Consider the following 23,769-nt stretch of genomic DNA (forward strand, 5'->3'; position numbering starts at 1 on the left):
GCCATAGAAAAGTTGCACTGATGAAACAACTTCAGGAACTGTCTGGTTTTTCTTATTTTATATATATTTTTAAAGATTTTATCTATTTGAGAGAGAGAGAGAGACAGTGCAAGCCGGGGAAGGGCGGGGGGAGGGTGGGCGGTGGTGAGGAGCAGAGAGAGAGGGACAAGCGGACTCTGCGCAGAGCACAGACCACAGTGCAGGGCTCAATCCCATGACCCTGAGATCAGGACCTGAGCCAAAATCAAGGGTCGGACACAGTGGACGCTTAACTGCTTAACCTTAACTGACTGAGCCACCCCGGCACCCCTGGTTTTTCTTATTTATTTATTATCATTATTTCTTAAAGATTTTATCTATTAGAGAGTGAATGAGGGAGAGACAGAGCAGGAGCAGGGGAGGGGCAGAGGGAGAAGCAGACTCCCCGCTGAGCAGGGAGCTGGATGCAATGTGGGGCGCAATCCTGGGACGCCGGGATCGTGACCTGAGCCAAACAGCAGACGCTTAACTGACTGAGCCACCCAGGCGCCCCATGGTTTTTCATATTTTAAAGAATGTTTTAGAATTGGTTGTGCTGCTACTTTAGCACTACAAACAAGAAGATCCTAAAAATGTCCATGAAAGGGAATTTTACATCTTCATGAAGCCATTCCGATTTGACGATAGAAAATGAAGCACAGCAGGGTCAAGTAGCTTCACAAAGGCAGTTTACTAAGCTAGATGCCAGACCATAATTAAAAATCATATTTTCTTACTTGGACTTAGGGCTATCTTGCCAGGAGTTATGTGTAAAAAAAAAAAAAAGAAAAACCCAAAAAAAGATGCCTGTAGAAGTCCTAGAAATAAAATCTAGCATCCATCCCTACCTATGGAAACACTGAAACACCTTTGAAGAGCTGCTTTTCCTTTTAAGATTATATTTTATGATAAAAGCAGTATGTGTTCACTGAGAAAAGCATACAGAAAAGGGAGAGAAGAAATAATAAATTTACTTGAAATTCTACCATTTAGAGATAAGCAGTGATTCTATAAAAATTTTCTCAGTGAAAATTGAATCTAGAGGTAGGTTAGGGGATGTGTGGGTTAGAACCTTGCTCTTCAAAGTGTGCTCCGCGTGCCGATATTACACTATTTGGTAACTAACCAGAATTTAGATAAAAACCCGAAAATAACAAAGTGTGCTCCATGGACCAGTAACGCCAGCAGCATCACCTCAGGCCCTTGGTAAAAATACAGATTCCAAGGCCCCTCGTCCTCCATAGAGGCGGAAACAGTTCTGGGGTGAGGCCCCGGAATCTGAATTTTAACAAGCACCCCAGGAGAATCTTTTCTGTTAGTGTTTTTGGGAGGGACTCACTGGGTTTGAAGACTGATTCATGTTAATCACCATTATGGCTAACGGTTACGTTTGATCTTGAAAAAAACCCCGTAGTTCCCACTTCATAGATGAAGAAGTTGAGGTAAAGTGACTTCTGCAGGACGTACCTTGAAGAGGGCGTGGAGTTGAGATTCTAAGCTGGGTAGCCCTCGTTTCTACATCCCGTCTCTGGCACACATATTCCTGTATGGAAAAGAGACTCTTTGCAGTCATTTCACTGCTAGTTGTGGAGATAGTCGGTTCCCCTGGCATTTCCAGGGTTACAAAGCCATCCTGGGTTGGCATCAGCCGTCCACAGCTGGACTGCCGCTTGCCCTTTTCTGTCATGCCCCCTGCCGGCCTGGTGGTATTAGGCTTTTCTTTCCCACCGACCAAGTGGCTGTGGGGGCGGGGGTACTGCCTCGCTGGCAGGCCATGGTGCAGGGCACAAAACGAGAGCAACGAGACCCCCCAGAACTGGCGCCAGGGCAGGGCCATTCAGAGGCCCGAGCTGGAGGCTGCCTATGGGGAAAGGGAGTTGGAGTTCAAGGTGGAAAGGGGGTGAAGATGCAGTGATGTGCTGGGTCCCTCACGTTTTGTCTGCCTCTTCCTAACTCCATGTTGAGTGATCGCACGTGAACAGTTTGAAATGGGAACATTCACACTGAAAATTGGCAAATGCTACAAATCAGGGTTTTTTTTTTTTTTTTCCCTCCCTTGGAACGCCAGTTGTGAAACATTTACTAGCACATCACTGGTTGAGAGGTGCTGCAGATGTCTCTCCCTTTCTGTCCTCCCGTCGGCTCTCCCCACCACCCCCCCCAATCCTGACTTGCGGATGCCTCAGATGATTAACCATCTAATTTGGTCTGAGGAGCAAAATGGGAGGAGGGAGAGGCTGAGAGAGAGAGAGGCAGGATGGGGTTAGAGAGATTTTGCTTGGGGTCTTCTTCCAGGCAAGGCCTGGCCTCATGGAGATCATCTGCATCAATACTTTTTGTTTGTTTGTTTGTTTAAGGCAGGCTGGCCGAAAGAACCCTTGGAGATTTTTCCGAGCCTCTGTGATCTTTTCTGTCTTCAGTTTTATTTTAATATAAAGCAAGCACAATGTACATTAAAGTGAGATGATTCTCATTGTACCTATGCTCCTGGGGGCTTACCTGGAAAATGTGCTGTTATGTAGACCTCGTACAGGGCTCAGTCCTGCTGAGGGCGATCCGGGACCTTGTTCAAAGTATGAAACATGGAGACCAGTATAGGCCTGGCCTGTGAGCTTGTTAGAAATGCAGAAATCAGTCTCTGCTCCAGACCCACTGAATTTAGTAATTTAGTAAGACCACTGTCATTTAGTAAGATCCTCAGGGGGTTCATATACTAAACTTCTTATTTATTTATGATTTTATTTATGATTTTATTTATTTATTTGACAGAGAGAGACACAGCAAGAGAGGGAACACAAGCAGGGGGAGTGGGAGAGGGAGAAGCAGACCTCCTGCGGAGCAGGGAGCCCGATGCGGGGCTTGATCCCAGGACCCTGGGATCATGACCTGAGCCGACGGCAGACTCTCAACTGACTGAGCCACCCAGGCACACCTATACTAAACTTCTTAAACTAAAGTTTAAGAAGCACTGATCTGGGATTTAGAAATTCCTAGTTTAGCTGTGTGTACAGAAAGAAGAGAAGATAGAGTTTTCCTAGACCAGTGGTTCTCAAACCTGACAAGCATCAGCACTCCCTGAAGGGCTGTGTTAAAATAGTTAAAAGTTAAAATAGACCACTGGATCCCATCCCACAGTTCTGATTGATGAGATCTAGGGTAAGACCTCGGAATTTTCTAACAAGTTCTCAGGCGATGCTGAAGCTGCTGGTTCAGGGACACACTTTGGGAACCACTGCCTTACGTGTACCTTTCAGCAGGTTCTAGGACTTAGGAAGATCTCTTTGGCTTTGAGAACCTTTGAGAAGAACCTGTCTGGCTTTCCTCAGGTAGTTTGACTTAGAAGAGCATATGCAAGCTCTGGAATCTGAAGACCAGCGGTTAGTTCTGGATTTGCCACATACTTGCAAGTCCCTTGAACTCTCTCTGACCTTTGTTTTCTTCATCTGATAATAAGGATAATAATAACCATCCCAACACATCATCATGAGGATAGGAAAAGGCACTTAATGATCTCTTGAATACAAACAAATGTAAGCTGTCACTAATTGACAAGGGGCAGCAAGGGCTTCTTTAAAAAAAAAAAAAAAAATCTTCCCAGTCAGAGGCTTTGGGAAATGATTTCATGTTGCTCTTTTAATGGTGGGTTCTCTCCTGAGATGTTTTGCTTTCCTCTGCTTTATTTATTGCCATTTGGGGAAATTACCATACTGCTGAAAATGCTTTTTGAAAAAAAAAAAAAGATATGTGTTATTTTCAAGGACTGTTGCTGAATATGATTTTTGTTTTGTTTTTTGATATATCTGAGCATTAAGTGGCAGTGATTCACTCATTACGGTCAGATCTGTTTCTGGCGTGGTAATATTAGCCCTCCAAAGCTGGGCTCCCCAGCGTTCTGTCAGGATATTTATAACCCACTGGAGCTACTCATCAGTGCCATTGTCTTGCTGCGCGAGCTTCCCTGCATTCCTTCTTCCAGCTCTCAGAGGTTTTGTTTTGCGATCGTCTTAGTAATGCCTTGCCCATGAAGGCGTCACACACTATTCTTTCTTCATACCCACAGACTTCTGTGAAACGTTTGGGCTCTTTGGCCAGGAAGTCTCTGCTGAATTAGAGACATTAATTTATCACCGTGTAGCATGGGGAAAAGCACAGAGCCTTTAGAGTTAGACCCACTTCCGTCTGGTCTAGCCTCCGTCGCTTATTACACTGGTTCTCCAACTCATTTGCACATTGGACTTAGCGGGGGAAATTTAAAAACAGTATTTATGCTGGATCCCACCCTAGAGATTCTGATGTCATTGCTTTGGCGTGGCCTTGGGCATTTATCTGGACTTTTAAAACTCCTCGAGTGGTCCTACCAAGTTGGAGATGCACTGACTATGTGGTCATGAGGAGTTACTTAATGGTTCTGGGCCTCAAGTTTCTTTATATGTGAAATGGGCACAGTAACCCCTCTCCTGTAGTGGGGGTGCCCACCCTTCTCCCACCCCAGCATACTTGCACCGCACTGCCTCTTCTGTCACCCACCGTCACCCACCATCACCCACTGTCACCCACCGTCAATCACCACTGTCAGCCCCATCCTAACAACTTCCCCAGGGAGTCTGGTTTATCACTGTGCCCTTGAGGGAATACCTTTTGAATTCCTGGAAGTGTATCTGCTGGCCATGGACCGTCTTCTAATCTGCACGTGTGGCTCCACCACAGCTTTCAAACCTAGGAAGCCATATTTTAAGGTTGAAGAACATACAGACCTTGCATTAGGGTCAGGCTCGCCTCCTTTGACTCTCTAGACACTGGGCCCTGATAGCTACCTGCATTGTCGTCTCTGTGGCCAAACTTTATGCCTATCTCTGTAAAGGGATGACCCCGCTCACCATCTTCTGCAATACACAAGCTATTCCTTTTTTTTAAGATTTTATTTATTAGAGAGAGAGAGATAGTTAGCATGAGTGGGGGGAGGGTCAGAGGGAGAAGCAGACTCCCTGCTGAGCAGGGAGCCCGATGTGGGACTCCATCCCAGGACCCTGGGATCATGACCTGAGCTGAAGGCAGACGCTTAACTGACTGAGCCACCCAGGCGTCCCTACATAAGCTATTCTTAATTAGCTTGTCCAGACTTCATATTCTTGCCTCACACCCATTAAACCTTCCATTCTTTAGGCCTAGCTCCATCCCTGTTCCTCTCATGAGGCCGAATCTTATCCCTCAGTTTGAGGTATGTGCTCCTTCTAGTGAAGTGTCCAGCATGGGCTTTTTGGGTGCTAGGGTCCACCAAGTCGTTATTTATGCTCTTACCTTGTTTCCCCTGCTCAGCTCAAAGCTCCAGGAGATCAAGGGCTATATCTTTCTCACCCTCCATCTCCCTGGCACCTAGAAGTAGTAGCACATATCTGGGTGGTCAGGATGTGCTGAATGAGTGAAAGAAAGTACTTACAATGTACTTCCTTTCATATACTTAAAAGGTATTTCTTCAAGTAAAAAACCCAATTATTCGAGCAAGCGGAAATCTGAAGTTCTGTGTGCCCCAATGAGACTCTAAGTTCTCTGAATGTAGGTGCTGGACTCCTATTTCTTTACAGTACTCAGGGCACCTGGAATGATGGTTGGCCAACAGGAAGTGCTCAGCGAGCACTTCTGGCTCAAGAGTAGAGATGTGAACTGAGAAGATCCAAAGGAATGACCTACAACTATGTATTTATTAGAGTAGCCTGAAAAGAGGGCTGGACTTCACTGCTGAGAGTGGTGGTCCCTGAGGGGAAGTGTGCATACCTCAACATGGTCCACTGGGTCTGAGAAGAAAATTAGAGAATTTTTATATATCTTTATTTTTTTCCACTGAAAAGAGAATTAGGCTTGGTTGAGTCCTATATAGATGGCTACAGGCCCTTCATTTGATCTGTATGGCACACATGATGGGGAGGGCACTGTCACACTCATTGGTTTGTTTTCAGTTGGTACATTGAGAAAATAATCTCAAGCCATTTACTATATACCTGTAGATTAATGAATTGTTTTAAGTGGCTTAACCCCCACAGAATGGACAAGTGGCTTAAAAAATTCTTGTAGGGAAACAGGAATCGAAGCTATTACTAATAATGTCAGGACACAGTGAACATCAGGAAAATGACAGAAGTGACCCTTCTGCCAGTCTAGCATGCCATCTTGGTCAGCCAGGTGACAAGGTAAAACACAATGGTGGTCTAACCACATCTGACAAGGGTATGTTCAAAATGTTTTGAAATAGTCAGGAACAGGGGCACTTGGGTGGCTCAGTCAGTTAAGCGTCTGCCTTCAGCTCAGGTCATGATTCTAGGGTCCTGGGATCGAGTCCTGCATTGGGCTCCCCGCTCGGGGGGGGTGTCTATTTCTCCCTCTGCTGCTCCCCTTGCTCGTGCTCTCTCTCTCTCCCAAATAATAATAATAAAAAAAGAAATAGGAACATTCTATGAATGGGTTAGAGTGCCATGCAAATGAGAGTTGGTTGTTCTTAATGGGCCAGATACCATCATCATGTCACATGGATCTTACATGGCTGGATGACCCAATAGCCATCTCAGGAGTGTGTGTTATGAGTCACCATGGTAATGGCACAACTGGGAGGAGATGGGTCATTAAAAATTCATCATCACTATTGAGTTAGAAATTAGATCACACATCCTTCTGAGGTCAGGGCATCTTTTACTTAAAGAGAAAGGCAACAGTTAACAAAATGTAAGGGATTTTTAAAAAATATCTGTTATGGGCACTACATGAGTGTATGGGCTTGTTCATATGTTTGGAAGTTAATGACAATAAAAAGTCTGGAATTTACTCTTTATTAAGGGTGTCGTTATTTAACCTCACAGTAAACCTATAAGGTAGGGATCATCCTTGTTGCATGACAAAAAAAGATAAAGTCAGCAAGCTTAAGTGACAAGTTCAAGCTCATGTAAGTATAGAACCAAGGTGCAAATCTAAATAATTGGTATTGGCCAATATATTGCTGTTCGTTCCCAAAAGTAAGAATTCATCTGCATTTTATGATGTCACCTAATAATTCCAGGGTATGGACAGTTTCTAGACAGAAAGGGCTAGGCAACAGTGGATTCCATGCCCTGAGAGGGAAAGCAAAATGTTGACGCTGAGGCCTCGGGCTAGAATCTTCATTTCATCTATCTGTATTAAGTGGTGAAAAGCAAGCCAGTTTTGATTGAGCTTATTGGCATTGTATCATCTTATGTCATTTCTCAAGTGCAAGTTCTACAGTTTTGTATAAGCAAGAAGTCCCTTCATGGAGCTTGGCCAGCAGTTTTCCCAAGGTGTTCTGCAGAGTATCAGGTATCAACCTAATTGTAATAAATGTGCATTTCTCTCTGCTAACAGGACCATTGCCAACTATTTGGTGTGGAGGATGGTTTATTCCAGAATTCCAAACCTTAGCAGGCGTTTTCAGTATAGGTGGCTCGAATTCTCACGGGTAAGTTTGAAGAAGATTGCAATGTTACATCATTGGATAACTTTACATGCCGGAACAGTCTGTATATTAACTAATCCAATAAAAATCATCTTTAGGGATGGGACAGAGGGAGTTTTGCAGCCCAAACTCTACTTTTTAAAAAAAATTTATTTCTTTTTATTAAGTGAAACCTTATGTACTGTAAACTACGCTCAAGCTGTATTTGATGAGGCCATATAAAGATATTTGGGGCAGTATTTGGGACTATCATATTGTTTTCACTCCCTCTTATCGACTTATTCTCGTTTTCCCCAATGTTCTTAACTGGGTCACTGTAATTACAGTTTTAATGTATCTTAGTGATATATTTGTAACTATTTTTCATTTTCGGTATTCTGAATATTCAAAATATGCCTAGTATACGTTTTAGATGGTAAAGTTTCATCTTTAATTTAGGGATAGAATTTTGTCTTTAACTTTATCTTGACTTTCATTCAGTCTTTGAGATTATTCCAATTCTGCTAGGCCAAAGAGGCCTAAATCTAGTCTCCTCCGGGGAACCTGGCTCAACTGCCTGAAACACTTTGCTGCTTTCCCCCTCACCTGGTTCTTTGATTTTAGCTTCACTCCCTCACTTACACAGGTGTTATTTTGCCTTTGTTTCACAAGCTTTTATCTGAATAATTTTCCCATTAATAAGGACCTAATGATTTTCTGTTTGGTGTTTTTTTTTGCATTTTAAATATTTTGTGACTTTTAAAAGGTATTTTAAATTTATTTTTCTCTCAATTAGAAGCAAATGACACATTTTATAACAGTGCTTTCATTTAACAGATGTTTCGGTTACTAGAGAAACAGATGAGTATGGGAATTTTTGGTGGGTCATTACTGTTGAGCAGTAACAGTTATTTTGGATACATTTTGGCTCTCAAAGTCACTAGATGATTGAGTTTTATAGAGAACACTATAAAACAGCTATATTTATTGAGGTCATATCGAAGGGTTAAGTTACAAAAGTAGATTTTTTATATATATATCAAATATATATATGTGCATATGTATATATACATGTTATATTTATATTTTTATGTATGTGTGTATATTTTTAACTCTTGTGGATCACATAAAAGATAGTACCCAGCTGCTTTTCAATCCTACTTTGAAGAGAATAAGAGAGACTGGTGTAAGAAGTAGCGTGTGAAAATTGGAGGGTTAGGTATGAGGGGATGTTTCTTGAGTGTAAAGTGCTAAATATAACATCGAGTTGCCAAAGACAGTTGTAGGATCTCTTTCTCTAGAGATTTAAAAAATACATTGATTCCTTCCGTCTGTGAGGGGTTGAGTTGCCAGAAAGCAGGGGAAGGAAAAAGAGATGAATCTAAGTGTCAAGCCCATGTGTGCTGTGCCAGGAGCCTGGGTCTCCTGTGGGGCAAGCGGGTCTTCCACCATGCTCAGGGCCGCCCTGCCTTGCTGCTTGCCTTCGGTTTGCATTTTGAGCGCTGAACTTCCATCCTCCAAAATGCCTCCAAGGGCATTTAAAACACTATTTGTTCCTTTGCTTTCATCACCAAGAGTAAACCTTTGAGCCTTCCAAGTCCTGCTTTGGAACCTCCTTACTTGTTTGTAAGTGTTTTCTTGTAATGGCTTAATTGGGACAGATGGGAAAAACATTTTCATCTGTTTTTTACTTGGTTATGGGTGTGTCCTTTGCTACGATACCATGTAAATATGCTTCTTGGGTTGTTCCCGGTGGGCCATGTTGTCTTTGGACTTGTGAGTGTACTACCCAGAGTAAGGAAACCCTCGCTGGGCAGGAACTTTGATCATCCGTTGATACTAGACCTTTCCTAGTACAGCTTCAGTTCCCAATAGATATTAAAGGCTATCTAGACACTTGGACGGGACAGCATCCACTCATTTCCCTGCTAACTGCAGAAAAGCTGTGCCATTGTCCTAATCTTTCATTAAATGGGGAAAATTGAAAGGAAAGGATAAATACATTATTTTACCGTTAAAATATTTTCATTCAGTTTTAAGTCTAACTAGGAACAAGCAGAATTTATTTCTTCATCTGATTTCACTGTCAGCTCTACTATCGGACACATGTATATGGGTTGGGGTGTGCAATGTTTTGTAGTCTGTTTTCTTCAGGTTGTGTGAATTTTTTTTTCAGCCATAGGTTTTATCCAAGTGAACCTCAATCTGGATCAATTATCTCCCACAGGTAATTCAGGGGACTACAACTTTGTTGCCTCAATGGGACAAATGTGTAAACTTTATCGAAAGCGCCCTCCCTTATGTTGTTGGGAAAATGTTTGTGGATGTGCACTTCCAGGAAGACAAGAAGGAGATGGTAAGTACTGCTTCCCAGCTGGTAAGAGCCATGGCCGTCTGCCAGGTCTGATGTGGGCGTGGCCAGCAGGCCCATAGCAGCCCTCCAGCTCTGGAAGCAATGAATCTAGATAGATAATTGTTCGACTTCAGAGAGGAATTCCTGCAGTACAATATTAACTACAAACTCAAACCTGGAATATAGTCATGAAAATTAAGACAAGTTAGAAGTGAGAAAAGAAACATGAAATCATGTCAACCAGAGTCTGAATTTCTCCTGTAGAAGTTAAATGTGTAAAGTCGACGCTTAGGAACAAAGAGGGCCTAGATGATTTTAGGATTAGGTATTAGACTGTTGTAATTACAAAAGGTAGTGGTCTTCTAGTCGGGCCTCTTTGTTTTAGAGGTGAGGAAGCTGGAGACCCAGAGATGAAGAGATTTGTAATACATTTAACAACTATTAAATGGTTTAGAAATAGAAATAAAATGCAGGGTTTTTTCCTACTTATGCTGTTTTCTGAAAACTTCAGAAGTGTGACATTTATTTCAGAGACAGTACTGTGTGTCTGTTTTTGTTGTTAACCTGAAAAGAAATCCTTTTATTTTGGAAATTCCTAAGCATATACAAAAATGGAATGAGCAGTGTAATGAGCTTTCCTGTACCTATGATCTGTACTAATTTGTAGTTGCTATAATGGCATTAATGGCCCAGCCAGATCCATCTGCTAATAAAACATGAGGTTTAGTTTCTTCATTTACTTAACAAATACTTGTTGAACACCTGTTATATGCCAGGCACTGTTCCAGGCACTTGGGACACAGCAGAGAACAGAAAAAAAGATCCCTGACCTTAATGACTTGACATTCTAAATGGTGGGGGGACATACAAGTATGTTGGAAGATGGTAAGGACCCTGGAGAAAAGAAAAAGGAGATCAGGGTAGAAAGGAATTGGGAGTGCTGTAAGGTGAGGGTGTGTGGGGCAGGTTATAGGATTAAATAGGGTGGTGAAGGAAAGCCTCACTGTGAGGATGACATTTGGCAAAGATTTGAAGGATGTGAGAGAATTAGACATGACAGCTATCTGGGGGAAGAGTGTTCCAGGCTGAAGGAATAGCTAGTGCAAAAAGTACTATGGCTGGGATGGTCCTGGAGCACTCAAGTAATAAAAGGGAGGTCCATGTGGCTGGAGCAGAGTAAGGGTAAGAAGTAGGTGCTGCAGTCAGAGCAGTAATAGGGATGATGGCATTTTGTAAGGCCTATGGGCCATTGTGGACTTTTAATCCTGAGTGCAGTGGGGAGCTAATGTAGGCTTTTGAGCGAAGGCCTGATGTGACCTGACTTATGTTGAAAGGATCTCCCTGCTGCTGGGTTGAGAAGAGACTGGAGGGAATCAAGGACAGAATCAGGGAGACTAATTAGAAGACTACTGAAAGAAAGGGGTGCCTGGGGGGCTCAGTTAAGTGTCCAACTCTTGATCTCAGCTCAGGTCTTGATCTCAAGGTTGTGAGTTCAAGCCCTGTGTTGGACTCCACGCTTAGATGTGGAGGCTACTTAAAAAAAAAACAAAACAAACAAACAAAAAACACCATTGGAGGGACCAGGTGAGAGATGATGGTAGCTTGGACCAGGTGGTAGCAGGGGAAGCTGTGAAAAGGGGTTGGATTCTGAAGTAGAACCAACATATTTTGCTGACAGATTCAGTGAGGGATCTGAGAGTGAGAGCTTTGAATCTTATTTCAGTGGAAGCATGAAGTTGCTGTTAACTGAGAAGAAGAATTCTGTGGGAAACTAGATTTGGAATTGGGAGAGATCAGGAAGTTAGTTGTGACCATGTTGAACTTAAGAGGTTATCAGACTTCCAGTTGAAGATGTGAAGGAGGCAGTAGGGTATGAGTCTTGGCTTGAGGACAGAGGTTGGGGTTCAAGGTTGGAAGAGAGAAGAGAAGGTGTGAAACAGTTGTCCAGGGGAGTGGGAGAGTGAGTAAACTGAGGAAACATGGTTACCTGGAGACAGTAGTGGTGTAGATGAGGTTGGAGGTCATGAATTGAAAGACTCCTCACCTTCACAGTGTGTTCTTCTTCATTTGTTTCAGCTGCATTGGAGGAGAGGGTGTATTTTGAATTAGAAATTTGGATTTAGCCATGGTGGGGATTTTTTGGTGTGTATTTTCTTTGTGATGAATTATGGTTTACAAATGTCATGAAGCAAAATATCTAGGCACAATTAACTAATGTAAGGGAGGAAAAATAATTTCCCTCTAACCTTCTAGGTTCTTGAGATCCCACTGTGATAAAACAAAGATTAATGAGAGAAAAACAAACAAGTTTAATAAGGCACATACCTCCTGTATACAAGGGAGAGACCCAGGAAAACTGAGGAACTCCCAGAAATGGCCCAGGCCACCACCTTAATTACTATCCCCAGCTAAAGAAAAAGAAGATGAGAAGATGTGGGCACAGGGTTGGGCAGACCACTATTGGGAGGTTACCAGGAAAAGCACAGTAGACAAAAGGTAAGGTTATTATGCAGATTTAAGTCCATGATCTTCTCCATTGATCACAGTTTCTAGAGTTGAGAGTCATCCTCCTTTTCCTGATACAGGGAGGAAGATACCCTTACAATGAGATTTCCCTCCTAAATGTTAATTTCTCTCACGAAAGGCTAACTTCAACTCTGTTTTGAGAGGGTCCCCTATGTCTGTAGCTTCTCAAATAGTCCCAAATAATCAGTATGTCCAAGAGGTATATTTTAGGTATATTTCACTAATAATGATCCATTGTAGTCATTCAGATAAGAATATATGAAAAAAAAAATATGAGCAGCTTGGATGCAGGTGCTCAACAAACACTGATTTTAAAGACAAACACGTAAAGTCTGTTACATCACGATAATTCAAATGGTTGGTATTATGTGCTGCTACATAGTATGAACTGTTTGGTATGTGTTAATACTGTTGGGGAGGAAGAATTTCCTATGCCCTCCAAGGTCCTTTTTTTTTTTTTTTTTTTAAAGATTTATTTCAGAGAGAGAGCATGTGCACACATGAGCAGGGGAAGGGGCAGAGGGAGAAGGAGAGAATCTCAAGCAGACTCCACACTGAGCAGGGAGCCGTATGACCCCAAGATCATGACCTGAGCCAAAATCAAGAGTCTGACGATTAACCAACTGAACCACCCAGGCTCCCTCAAGGTCTTTTTAGCTGGATAAAGAATCAAATTGGCATGAGACAGATCAACAGGACAAAACCAAGTTTAACTTTGTGCATATGGAGAATCCACATAGACGTGAAATTTTAAAGACTGGCACCATGAGCCTTAAGTGAGCTCCTGAGCTCAGGAGAAAGGGAGGGTTGTGAGGACACAAAGGGGAGGAAGACCATTTGCAGGAAGGTGAGAGGAGATGTTTGGAAAACAAAGCTGGCCCTGCTGTGCACATAGATTACTTAGGTACAGAGAAATCTCTGTTAATAGCTCTCTTCCTCCGGCACAGGTGAGATCCTTTCCAAAGTAAATGTAGGCAGCTAAAGGGGGAGGTAAGGAACTTTTCCTGAATCTGCTGGGTTTTGTTTGCCTTTGACTCAAAATAATCTTGCCAATGTGGCCCATCTTGGGGCAGTTAGCCCTTGGCCTCTACAGTAGGTAACACGTAACTATGTATTTGCTGAAGTTTGCCTTGGAATACCTTAAATCTAAGTATATTTACCTGGATTTTTGTTGTTGTTGTTGTTGTTTTGATACTTTGGGGACTATATTTGAACCTGCAGGTCCCCTTCTTGCAAATAATTCCACTGGAGAATTAATGTCTTATTTCAGAATGCTCGATATTCCCATTGTGTGTTTTCTTTCACTCTTTGCTTAGAGTAAGTGGATTGAGAATTTATCAGATAATCACAGTGGTAACATTATGAGCTTTGGGAAGGATATAAAAACAACTAAGGCATAACAGGGTTTTTTGTTTTTCATTTTTTTTTTTTTTTTTTGCAGAAGGATTTTAAGTAATATGAAAGGTATGTGGATTAATTTGTTTTTCTCAGTTTTGGTGTGAAAGTCCCCTTTTCATGTGTTAGGGTGTAATATTCTAAAAGTTGATTTTGGCAATTTTCCCCCTTATTTTGATATACATGGGACTTGGAGGTAGTGGGATAGTTACACAGATACTCATCTATTTTACATAAAATTGTTTTCCTCCTTTAAGCCGAAGCTATTTGCCTCAGGGAATACTTAAGTTGGAAACTTATAAAAGAAATATCTGGCTTTTTATAGCCTTGTTACAGGGCTCTCATCCAAGAACCACCTGGAACCACTGATTTACTTGAAAAACATTCTGTATTATTAACTACAGCCCAAAGAAAAAGAAAACCAGAAAGATCCCCAGTGGGACAAATTCCAGAGACTCTAACTCCGAAGGAAGGCTGCCATTGTTTTATTTACAAAAAAGATTGCTAAGCAGATGAATAGATTCAGAGGGTAAAATTTCAGGTACTTGTCAAACTTTAATGTGTACACAAATCAAATGAGGATCTTCTTGTAAAAATGCAAAATCTCATTGCATTTTACCCAGAATCTTTTTAACTTAGGTCTGGTTTAGGACCCAAGAACTTGCATAACAAGTTCCCAAGTGGTGCTGATGCTGCTGGTCCAGGGACCACACTTGGAGTAGCAAGGCCTATGCGTCATTCATTTGCTTGCAAACGGTTGCCACCAGAATCCCAACCCTGGCGATTCATGTGAGCAGGGTAGGCTGTTGACTCAGACATCAGTACTTTGTTTACCAAAGCCTGTTGCATTAGTGCAAATAACTGCTTCAGTTTTTCAAATCATTGAAAATTTCCTTGTTCCAGTTGGTTTAAATGGACTTTGTCAAACCCTCTGTGGGGGCCTCCAGACATCTTGTTTTTTTTTTTCCCCCCACAAACTGATTAGTTTTCCTTTGACAACTGGTACTGAGGTTCTTCCAAGGGACTTCCTGCTTCTCCTCAATATCTGTTTCTGTGGTCTCTCAATGGATTTGGCCCAATTACCTCTGTTCGGCATCCTTTGTTATAGAGGGTAGGAGAGAGCAGTTCCCTTTGAGGTTTCCTTTGTAGAAGAGAAAGCCCCCCACCAACCAGGGTTCTCTTCCTTTTCACTGGGGAAAACACACAATTCCAAGTTGCTATTTCTTTTCCACTTCCCCTAGGCAAGTGTGCATGTGCACTTGCGCGCATACACACATGCGCACACACACATACACTCACATATACATTCATACTAATTCACTTACACATAACTATGGGAGTTTTACAGATTTAATTAGAAATGGGAAGGAATAGCATGTAAAAAAAGGAGAATTCTTCAATGCAAAGCCCCCTAAAGAGGCATATGGAAGAATCTTGTGCCTTTTGATAGTGGGACAGGGCCTTAACCCATGTGGGACTGGCTGCAGGACAGGCCAGTGGAGTGAGAATAGTTGCAGAACTCTTTGGACAGTAGTTGTCTTTGTTACCTAGAGTGGTACTATCCAAAAGAACTTGAATATGAGTCACATAGGTAATTTTACATTTTCTAACAGTCTCATTAAAAAAAGTAAAAGGAAGGGACACCTGGGTGGCTCAGTCTGTTAAGCGTCTGCCTTCAGCTCAGGTCATGATCCCAGGGTTCTGGGATCGAGCCCCGCATTGGGCTCCCTGCTCAGCGGGAGGCCTGCTTCTCCCTCTCCCACTCCCCCTGCTTGTGTTCCCTCTCTCGCTGTCTCTCTCTGTCAAATAAATAAATAAAATCTTTTTTTTTTTAAAAAAAATCTTGGTCAATACTTTGGAGGCCAAACGAAATATGTTCTGGGGATACCATTTTGTGTCTTTTACACTAACATTCTCTCTCTCTCCTCAGTCTTCAGAACCAAAAACAGGACCTTGTTTATTAGAGACCTTCTTTAATTTTTTAAATCTTATTTAGAAGACCAGAACTACAGCCTATTAGTTAAACATTTAACAAGTTGTTTTTGTGGAAAGTTATACACAGGATATGAAAGTGGGACTCCTCAAAGAATACATGATGTATTGTTGCTATAAATAGAGATGATGCTCTTGTCCCATGGTAACAAACTCTGATCTGTATGCTCATGACCTAAATGACAGGAGAAGTTTAGGAGTGTGTGTGTGGGAGGGAGGAAGGATGTCTAAAGTATTGCTTGATATTTTGCTTTTCCATTTTTTTAATTAATTTTTTAAAATATTTATTTGAGAACGCACGCACACACGTGCATGCGGGAGCATGTGAGCAGGAGGAGGAGCAGAGGGAGAGGGATAGGCAGACTCTGTGCTGAGCACAGAGCCTGATGTGAGGCTTGATCCCAGGACCCTGAGATCATGACCTGAGCTGAAATCAAGAGTCAGATGCCCAACCAACTGAGCCACCCAGGCACCTCTATTACTATTTTTTTTTTTTTAAAGATTTGATTTATTTATTTGAGAGAGTGAGAATGAGAGAGAGAGAGAGCATATGAGAGGGAGGAGGGCCAGAGGGAGAAGCAGACTCCCTGCTGAGCAGGAAGCCTGATGCGGAACTCGATCCCAGGACTCCAGGATCATGACCTGAGCCGAAGGCAGTCGCTTAACCAACTGAGCCACCCAGGCGCCCCCCTCTATTACTATTTTTAAAGTAAACTCTACCCCTAATGTGGGGCTTGAACTCATGACCCTGAGATCAAGAGTTGCATACTCTATCGACTGAGCCAGCCAGGTGCCCCTTCCTTTTTTATTATTGATGATGATTTATATCTAAAATATATCAGTAAATGCCCCAGATAAGTATCCACATCCATGGAGGGTAGGCGAAGATACCAACGATAGCCAGGAAGGGAAGGGATGGTCAGCATGGGCCTAGTGTGACTAAAGTGGTAAGGGTTTTATGCTTTAATAATCTGGCAATAATAATAAAGTAGCTAACTTTTACTGAGGTTTAACTGGATGTCCGGTACTCTTGTGCTTTTAATGTGTTAACTCACTTAATACTCATAATAGTCCCATATCTGCTTTTACTGCCCCCCCATCTTCCAGATGAGCAAACTGAGGCTCTAAGAGTTTAAGTAATCCCAAGATCAGACAGCTTAAAAATGGTTTAGGTGGCGTTCCTGCCCAGACAATCTAGCTTTACACTAGTGCTTATTCCCTTGCTTCTCACTGAAAAAACAAAACAAAAAAACACTCGAATCTTCACTGATTTTATGTCTGGAATGAGGAAACCAGTCATAATGAGGAGACTTTTTTTTTGTTTAAGATTTATTTATTTTAGAAAGAGAGCGTGAACATGTGAGTGGGAAGGGGCAGAGGTAGAGAAGTGAGAAGAATCTTCAAGCAGACTCCCTGCTGAGCATCGAGCCCAACATGGGGCTCAATCTCGCGACCCATGAGATCATGACCTGAGCAGAAATCATGAGTCAGATGCTTAACTGACTGAGCCACCTAAGCGCCCCAATGAGGAGACTTCTAAGTGGCTTGTTTTATAATTAATTCACTCTTATCAGGATATTACTTATTGTAATATTAAGATCTTATAAAAATAAAAGGCACATGTTTATTTCTTAGTGTTTTAGAGATAGGAAATAATTGGAATAGATTTTGCTTCTAATACTTCAATATTTTAAAGATAAATACAGTAAAAGCTTAATTCAAGTCCAACCAGTTGACATCACATTTTCATGTTCATATAATTTTCAGAAGAAAAAGGAAAATAATAAGAAATGAGCTGATTCAGATGCTATCAGAGATTTCATCCAAGAGCAACTTTTCTAGGTATATCTTCGGCCCAGTCTACACACTGAGGTCAATTTCCAGTATTTTCTACATACATCAGTCTGAGGAGTGATCCCTGATGTTTGGAATGGTGACCCAAGGCTCTGTAAGCTTTCTCATCAAAAAAGGCTATTTAAAAATGTTCATAATTCTTTAGTTACCAAGCAGAAATGTGAACATGTACGCTGAAGAACAATTTTCTATTAAGTGTTAATGCAAAAAAAAAAAAAAATCTTTTAGCTTTAACTGTAGTTTCTGGAAAATTCAGTGAAGTTGGTTTCCCATTTGAACATTTTGGCTGTGCTCAGTTCTTCTGTATGAAACCATATCATTTAATTTCATTACAGTCACTGTGCCCCAAACTCTACTTAATATATTCATGTATCTCAGCTCTACAAATAGCCATGTTTTTGCTAGTACCTCATACTTTCTATGTTTTTGTTACAGGGTAAATCCTGTTAAAGAAAAAAATTACTCTTGATACTTGTTAAAATAGTAAGGAAGACTTTATTCAGTACTATTGCAGAAAATGCAAGGACTATCCCAGTAGGTGAGAGAGACTGGGCTCAGCTCTGAATAGAGCAAAGACCAGTGGGGATTTATGTCCAACAAGAAGAGCAATGGAGTCAGTGGATGGAAAATTGCTAAGATGAGACCTTAGGGGTGAGAGGGCTTTTGCTGAAGGCAGGCCAGTGTGATTAGATAGCAAGGGCTGGAGAGGGGGAAATCTGATCAGATACAGAGGGTGCTCTGATATCAAGGGTAGGGGATTCTCTCTAAACCGACTGACCTGGATTCTTGGGCGCCTGGGTGGCTCAGTCGTTAAGTGTCTGCCTTCGGCTCAGGTCATGATCCCAGGGTGCTGGGATCAAGCCCCGCATCGGGCTCCCTGCTCAGCAGGAAGCCTGCTTCTCCCTCTCCCACTCCCCCTGCTTGTGTTCTCTCTCTTGCTGTTTCTCTCTCTGTCAAATAAATAAATAAATAAAATCTTAAAAAAAACCCAAAAAACCGAATAACCGGGATTCTTGCTAACACTGGGCTATGAAGGCTTGTCAAGGATAGGATGGGGGCCAAGGTCAAGGCCTAGTCAAGAAGAGGGCTTAAAGGAACCTGACTAAGATTTGGTCAAGAAAAGAGTCTTGGTCAGTTCTCAAATCAAAGCTAAAGTCACTTATACATTAAAACATTACTAAATTTTTAAAACATTTAAAACATTACTACATTACTGGGGTGCCTGGGTGGCTCAGTCGGTTAAGCATCTGCCTTCGGCTCAGGTCGTGATCCCAGGGTCCTGGGATCGAGCCCCGCGTCGGGCTCCCTGGTCAGTGGGGAACCTGCTTCTCCCTCTCCCTCTGTCTGCTGCTCTGCCTACTTGTGCTCTCTATCTCTCTGTCAAATAAATAAATAAAATCTAAAACAACAACAACTGCAACAACAACAACAACAACAAAATTACTACATTATTAAAAGACACATATACTAAAGTCTTTTATACATTAAAACATTCTGTGTGCAGAAGGTTAATCTAGTTAAAGAGGAACAAATCTTTTATTACACTTTAGATGTAGACCTTATTCAGTGAAGAATTAAGACTTTGTTTCCTGTGTAAAGCAATTAAATAATTTCACCTGCACTCTAGTAGCTTATTTCTTTTTCCCTTTCTGGTAAAGACATTCATTGTTCATGTCCCCAAGTAATGCCATAGATGACCTACAGTATCTTTCCATTTTCTGAGCCGCTCTGTGTGACCAATTCCGATAGTAATTCTTACCCCCAAAACGGGTTTCTCCTCCCAGCCCATACTGCTGCAGCTGGTGCCAGAGACTGAAGTACCCACCTGGGTCCAATTGCAGTGGTGGAGTTTGAACTTGCAACTTCCATACACTAGGAGTTCACCTCATTAGTGAGCCAAGATAATTGAATTGATGTACTGCCATTAATATTGAAGTTCTCCAATTCCCCTGCTCACCGTTTCTCTCAGTGGTTGAGTAAATGAGATGTAACTCTAATGTTGGTGGCAGAAGTCACATGAAAGTCAGTGTTGTGCATTATAGCGATGCCCTTATACTGAGGGTTTCTTCGTCCCTTGCAGTTGCTGCTACTCACGAGGGTTGCTCTCAGTACAGCCGTTGTACAGATAAAGATAAAATTCCCTTCAACACAGGTCTTGGAAAGCAAGGCAGTTCTCTCTGGCTACCATGTCCATTTCTGTTTGGTCAGTGGTATCAGCTGTCATGTCAAGATCAGTTCCTTTGGTTCTTTGCTGAAGACCTGTCTGAATTAAGGCAAACCAAAATGATTTGACTTTTAAAACTTTTTAATATAGTTATAAACTATTGGCCTTATATAGAAATTACATCCAGTTTCCTGCAAAGTTGCATTGGCAACTCAGAACCCAGCTGTATGTAGTCTTACCAGTTGGGGTCAGTTAGTTACCATCTTTGTGCCTCTGTCTTCCTGTTTATAAATGGTGCACCAGGTTCTGCTGCTACAGTAATGCTGTGTAATGATCAGTCACAAAACCTCAGTGGCCTTCCCCCGTGAGCAATTATTGCAGATACATCTGGAGTCAGCTGGTGGTCCCCTGGGCAGCTCTGGTTACTTTGGCTCTTGGTTACTTTTGGCTTCTCACACGTCTGGGGTTTGGCTGGTCTAGGCTGGCTTTGGCAGAGGTGATCAGGATGACTCGGCTCTGCTCCAGCTGTCTCACTTCCTTGAGCTGGCCAGCTCGTAGCAATGGCAGGGACATGTGAGGCCTCCCGAGGCCCAGGCTCAGAACTGGCACGATGTCAGGTCTACATTCTGTTGGCCAAAGCAAGCCGCAGGGCCAGTGCAGATTGACAGACTGGTGAAACAGAGCCTGCATTTGTAGTGAGAGGAACTACGAAGTCACACAGCAGAGGGTGTGGACAAAGGAAGGGGTGTAGAATTAAAACCATCATTACAGCGAATCACAGATAGGGATACAAAGACTACTTGAGGTTTGTGGGGAGGACTGAGCGAGGTAATCCACATAGAAGACTTAGCGCAATGCCTGGTGTGTAGTAAGTGCCCAGTGCTTGTGAGCTACTGTTACTATACAGTATACTGTATAGTATACTGTTATGTATACTGTTAGCTACATGCCTAAGATGAATCCTAATGACAGAATTCATACCATCAAAGTCCTGGCATAGACTGTGGCGGCTCTCCTCCCTTGAAATCTCTTCTTTCTAATTTCTCTTTGAAAGAGTGAGAGTGAGGGAGGTGCCTGAGGGTTATTGCTGTTCCTTATCCTCCATACATACCCACTATAGTAGCTTTCACTTGGGAAAAGGTCCTTTAAATACTAGTGTCGTGGCCACATTCCGGAACCTGCCCTATCATTTAATGCTAAACCTGGCTCGTAGGAGAGTCTCAGGAAACAGCTCAAGGAGCCAAATATAATTCCTAGAACAGATCCAGGTTTCACAACTCTCTATGGGCTAAACCTTGTTACAGCAAAGGTCATCATCTGACCCCAGTCCTGACAGCTCTTTTTTTTTTAATTCTTATGTTAATCCCCATACATTATTACATCATTAGTTCTAGATGAAGTGTTCCATGATTCATTGTTTGTGCATAACACCCAGTGCTCCATGCAGAATGTGCCCTCCTCAATACCCACCACCGGGCTAACCCATCCTCCCACCCCCCTCCCCTCTAGAACCCTCAGTTTGTTTTTCAGAGTCCATCATCTCTCATGGTTCATCCACCCCTCCGATTTCCCCTGCTTCATTCTTCCCCTCCCGCTACCTTCTTCTTCTTCTTTTTTTTTTCTTAACATATATTGCATTATTTGTTTCAGAGGTACAGATCTGAGATTCAACAGTCTTGCACAATTCACAGCGCTTACCAGAGCACATACCCTCCCCAGTGTCTATCACCCAGCTACCCCATCCCTCCCACCCCACCTCCCACTCCAACAACACTCAGTTTGTTTCCTGCAATTAAGAATTCCTCATATCAGTGAGATCATATGATACATGTCTTTCTCTGTTTGACTTATTTCACTCAACATAATACCCTCCAGTTCCATCCACGTCGTTGCAAATGGCAAGATCTCATTCCTTTTGATGGCTGCATAATATTCCATTGTATATATATACCACCTCTTCTTTATCCATTCATCTGTCGATGGACATCTTGGCTCTTTCCACAGTTTGGCTATTGTGGACATTGCTGCTATAAACATCGGGGTGCACGTACCCTTTCGGATCCCTACTTTTGTATCTTTGGGGTAAATACCCAGTAGTGCAATTGCTGGATCATATGGTAGCTCTATTTTCAACTTTTTGAGGAACCTCCATACAGTTTTCCAGAGTGGCTGCACCAGCTTGCATTCCCACCAACAGTGTAGGAGGGTTTCCCTTTCTCCGCATCCCCGCCAACATCTGTCGTTTCCTGACTTGTTAATTTTAGCCATTCTGACTGGTGTGAGGTGGTATGTCATTGAGGTTTTGATTTGGATTTCCCTGATGCCGAGCGATATTGAGCACTTTTTCATGTGTCTGTTGGCCATTTGGATGTCTTCTTTGGAAAAATGTCTGTTCATGTCTTCTGCCCATTTCTTGATTGGATTCTTTGTTCTTTGGGTGTTGAGTTTGATGAGTTCTTTATAGATTTTGGATACTAGCCCTTTATCTGATATGTCATTTGCAAATATCTTCTCCCATTCTGTTGGTTGTCTTTTGGTTTGGTTGACTGTTTCCTTTGCTTTGCAAAAGCTTTTTATCTTGATGAAGTCCCAATAGTTCATTTTTGCCCTTGCTTCCCTTGCCTTTGGCGATGTTTCTAGGAAGAAGTTGCTGCGGCTGAGGTCAAAGAGGTTGCTGCCTGTGTTCTCCTTTAGGATGTTGATGGACTCCTGTCTCACATTGAGGTCTTTCAACCACTTGGAGTCTATTTTTGTGTGTGGTGTAAGGAAATGGTCCAGTTTCATTCTTCTGCATGTGGCTATCCAATTTTCCCAACACCATTTGTTGAAGAGACTGTCTTTGTTCCATTGGACATTCTTTCCTGCTTTGTCAAAGATGAGTTGACCATAGAGTTGAGGGTCCATTTCTGGGCTCTCTATTCTGATCCATTGATCGATGTGTCCGTTTTTGTGCCAGTACCATGCTGTCTTGATGATGACAGCTTTGTAATAGAGCTTGAAGTCCGGAATTGTGATGCCGCCAGCTTTGCTTTTCTTTTTCAACATTCCTCTGGCTATGCGGGGTCTTTTTTGGTTCCATACAAATTTTAGGATTATTTGTTCCATTTCTTTGAAAAAAGTGGATGGTATTTTGATGGGGATTGCATTGAATGTGTAGATTGCTCTAGGTAGCATAGACATCTTCACAATATTTGTTCTTCCAATCCATGAGCATGGAACGTTTTTCCATTTCTTTGTGTCTTCCTCAATTTCTTTCATGAGTATTTTATAGTTTTCTGAGTACAGATCCTTTGTCTCTTTGGTTAGATTTATTCCTAGGTATCTTACGGTTTTGGGTGCAATTGTAAATGGGATTGACTCCTTAATTTCTCTTTCTTCTGTCTTGTTGTTGGTGTATAGGAATGCCACTGACTTCTGTGCATTGATTTTATATCCTGCCACTTTACTGAATTCCTGTATGAGTTCTAGCAGTTTTGGATGGAGTCTTTTGGGTTTTCCACATAAAGTATCATATCATCTGCAAAGAGTGAGAGTTTGACTTCTTCTTTGCCAATTTGGATGCCTTTGATTTCTTTTTGTCTGACAGCTCTTTTTAAGCAACCTTTGGCAAAATGAAATCTGGCAAAACAAATAATTTAGATAGCTCATAGGGAATTCTTTTGAAAAAAGTGTGGACACTGCCCTTACCTCTGGCTTTGAGTGTGTTGCCATGATCATGACACATTTGGGCCATCTTTCTTGTTGGTCTTGGATAATATTGGACACTGTTGCCTTTGCCCCTCATTATCGGCCACAGTCTTGTCAATCAGATCTGATCAGACCTGTGGACTGAGAAGACCCGGTACTAAAAATTCATTCACTGAAAAAAAGCATTTACACCTTCCAACAGAGCTGAATTTTAGAAGTGACCAGGCAGTTCCTTGCTGGGGGAAGTTTACCCACAGCCGAAGGCTAGACCATCATGAGACTGGTTGATTTCTAAATATTATTCTAGTCTCTGCTTCATTTCCTCTTAGAACAGGAAAGTAGGAA

At 42.1% G+C, this 23,769-nt stretch overlaps 1 protein-coding gene across 1 annotated transcript in view; it reads left to right on the plus strand.

The window, feature by feature from the left end:
- PHEX (phosphate regulating endopeptidase X-linked) overlaps positions 1-23,769 on the plus strand; it is a 218,749-nt gene that overhangs the window by 61,998 nt on the left and 132,982 nt on the right. Inside the window, exons 11-12 of the mRNA XM_045875938.3 lie at positions 7,384-7,477; positions 9,681-9,809. Of these exons, the coding sequence (XP_045731894.1) occupies positions 7,384-7,477; positions 9,681-9,809 (223 nt within the window). The remainder of the gene's footprint in view (positions 1-7,383; positions 7,478-9,680; positions 9,810-23,769) is intronic.

This window comes from Mirounga angustirostris, unplaced genomic scaffold (assembly GCF_029215605.1).
Source record: "Mirounga angustirostris isolate CCGP_5_RB_7025 unplaced genomic scaffold, mMirAng1.0.hap1 SCAF_11, whole genome shotgun sequence".
Taxonomy (NCBI): domain Eukaryota; kingdom Metazoa; phylum Chordata; class Mammalia; order Carnivora; family Phocidae; genus Mirounga; species Mirounga angustirostris.